Source organism: Triticum dicoccoides, chromosome 3B (assembly GCF_002162155.2).
Source record: "Triticum dicoccoides isolate Atlit2015 ecotype Zavitan chromosome 3B, WEW_v2.0, whole genome shotgun sequence".
Classification (NCBI taxonomy): domain Eukaryota; kingdom Viridiplantae; phylum Streptophyta; class Magnoliopsida; order Poales; family Poaceae; genus Triticum; species Triticum dicoccoides.
The window spans coordinates 562,743,511-562,745,453 of record NC_041385.1 but is presented as its reverse complement, the minus strand read 5'-3'; the positions used below and the strand labels follow the sequence as shown (position 1 = coordinate 562,745,453).

The 1,943-nt window shown below is 53.5% G+C and overlaps 1 protein-coding gene across 2 annotated transcripts in view; it reads left to right on the top strand.

Annotated features, from left to right (window-relative positions):
• The window catches only part of LOC119277091 (isopentenyl phosphate kinase-like), a 4,013-nt gene extending 3,327 nt beyond the window's left edge, over positions 1–686 (top strand). Inside the window, exons 11-12 of one of the 2 annotated variants that reach the window (XR_005136938.1) lie at positions 90–255; positions 360–686. Coding sequence is in view for 1 of the 2 variants with exons in the window: in XM_037558312.1 (XP_037414209.1) it covers positions 152–255; positions 360–452 (197 nt within the window). In the remaining variant the exon portion in view is untranslated. The remainder of the gene's footprint in view (positions 1–89; positions 256–359) is intronic. The other variant, XM_037558312.1, reaches the window with a different exon arrangement.
• The last annotated feature ends 1,257 nt before the right edge of the window (positions 687–1,943 follow it).

Sequence of the window (1,943 nt, the reverse complement as noted above, 5' to 3'; positions counted from 1 at the left end):
TGCTCTGAGGGAGCAATTATTTGTAACATGAGTCGCTGTCATCAGAATTATGTTTATTGGAATGATAACAGACTAAATTCGTGATCCAGATGTCCTGCTTGTAAACTACCATCGCTTGTGTAAGCCTAAGATGTCCAGCTATTCACTGCAGTGGAGATATCAGTAGCCGCACACGACACCACTGGAGGAATGGAGACCAAAATACTTGAAGCTGCCGTGATAGCTAGGCTTGGAGTTGATGTGTACATTACAAAGGTGTGCATATTTCCTCTGCTTATACCGTAAAACATAACTTAAAGGAAAACTAAATTCATAATGTGACAGTACGGTTTTTGTTAAAAAGTTGTTTTGTGATGCAGGTTGATACAGAGCACTCCCTGAGAGCCTTGAAGGGGGATGTGAACACAAGCTCGGATGATTGGCTTGGAACTGTTATACGCGCTGCCAAATAGAGTTCTTGCCACAGAACAGAAGCAACACAATTTTTATGTCGCGTGGGGTTCGCTGATGAGCATTGATGTTCGCCAGATGATACTTTAGAGGTTTATTCCTACTGTGATCACTTTTTTGCTGAATGTCTAGCTAATGTTGTGACCAAAGGGTGATACCTCCATTTATCCGAGAACACAGAACATTCCTTTGTGATTTACGGTACCATTTGTTAATGAGAATGCAGTTGTTTGTCAGCTGGAGTGTGTGGTGGATTTTTTGTCATCAGTACCACAAACCAATATAGTCTCACGCCCTCAGTCACGCCCCGGACTGAAGCAGAGGCGGACAGAGAGGCACAAGTGCAGCAACAAGAACTTGGAGGAGAAGAAGAACTGGACCCACAGGAGGAGCCAGTGGAATAGTCGTCACTAGGATGTGTGAGTATGACGTGTGGGCCTAAGCAAGGCTGTGGCGTTAAAGGTGTAGCCGTGATGGCAGTGTAGGCATGTTGTCATTTGAGATAATTTAGATCCCTTCTCATCCTGAACTCTCTTCTCACCTACCCCTTCTCCTACCTCTTGATCTCATCCCCTTCTCCTTGATCTCCTTCCCCTTCTTGTTCGATCTCTCACAGGGTCGTAACAACATGGTAGTCAGAGCTTTGCCGGTCCATCGCTGCACCACAATCCTGCGATTGAGCCGTAACATCCACCGTAAAGGGTGTTGACAGGGGGATAAACCCTGGGTAGCCTCATCCACACCCCAGCAGATTTCAAGACATTGGGACTGATCAAGCCCCTCGGTCCGACTGATCGCAAGGCCGGCCTTCACGGTCGGTTGGCACCCACGGGCTGCCTCCCAGAAGGTGGCGCACCCCAGAAGGCGGCGAGGGCATGGGCCGACTCCTGCCAGGCGGCCCCTCGCCTCCTCAAAGTTTGCACCCACCTACTACGACAAGATAGGGCGTGGCAACAGTGCCACCTGTCACCCCCGAATCCCGGAAGGAACGTGGCCACAGTGCGGGCGTACCAGGCGGACACCCCTCAACTGACACGACACTGTAGCCACGCGGCCCACGATGGTGCCTACGTCAGGCAGGGCCATACCCCCACGACGGGCGGTCGGTGTGGCCCGCAGGCGGCGGGCCCCACTTGTCGTGTATCACCAAAAGACGGCGAGCACAAAGCAGGCGGCCACAAGGGGAGGCCGCCTCCTAGCAGGCGGCCGTCCCTTCCCTCGGAGTCTGTGCACCATTAACCAGAAGTGACGAGGTGTGGCTACAGTGATCGCCCGCCAGGCAGCGGTACTGTAGTCATGCGCCCCCCCGACCAAGCTATCGTCATTAGGGGCAAGGCTACAGTGCGGCCTAGTCCTCCTGGCCCGCAGGCGGCGGGCCCTACCTGTCTGCCGAGATCACGACAGTCGGTGGGGCCCACCAGGCGGCAGGCCCCAGCTGTCGGCGGAGAAGCCAAAGCCTAGAGACACTGACGGTCGGGTCCTACGACTAGCCA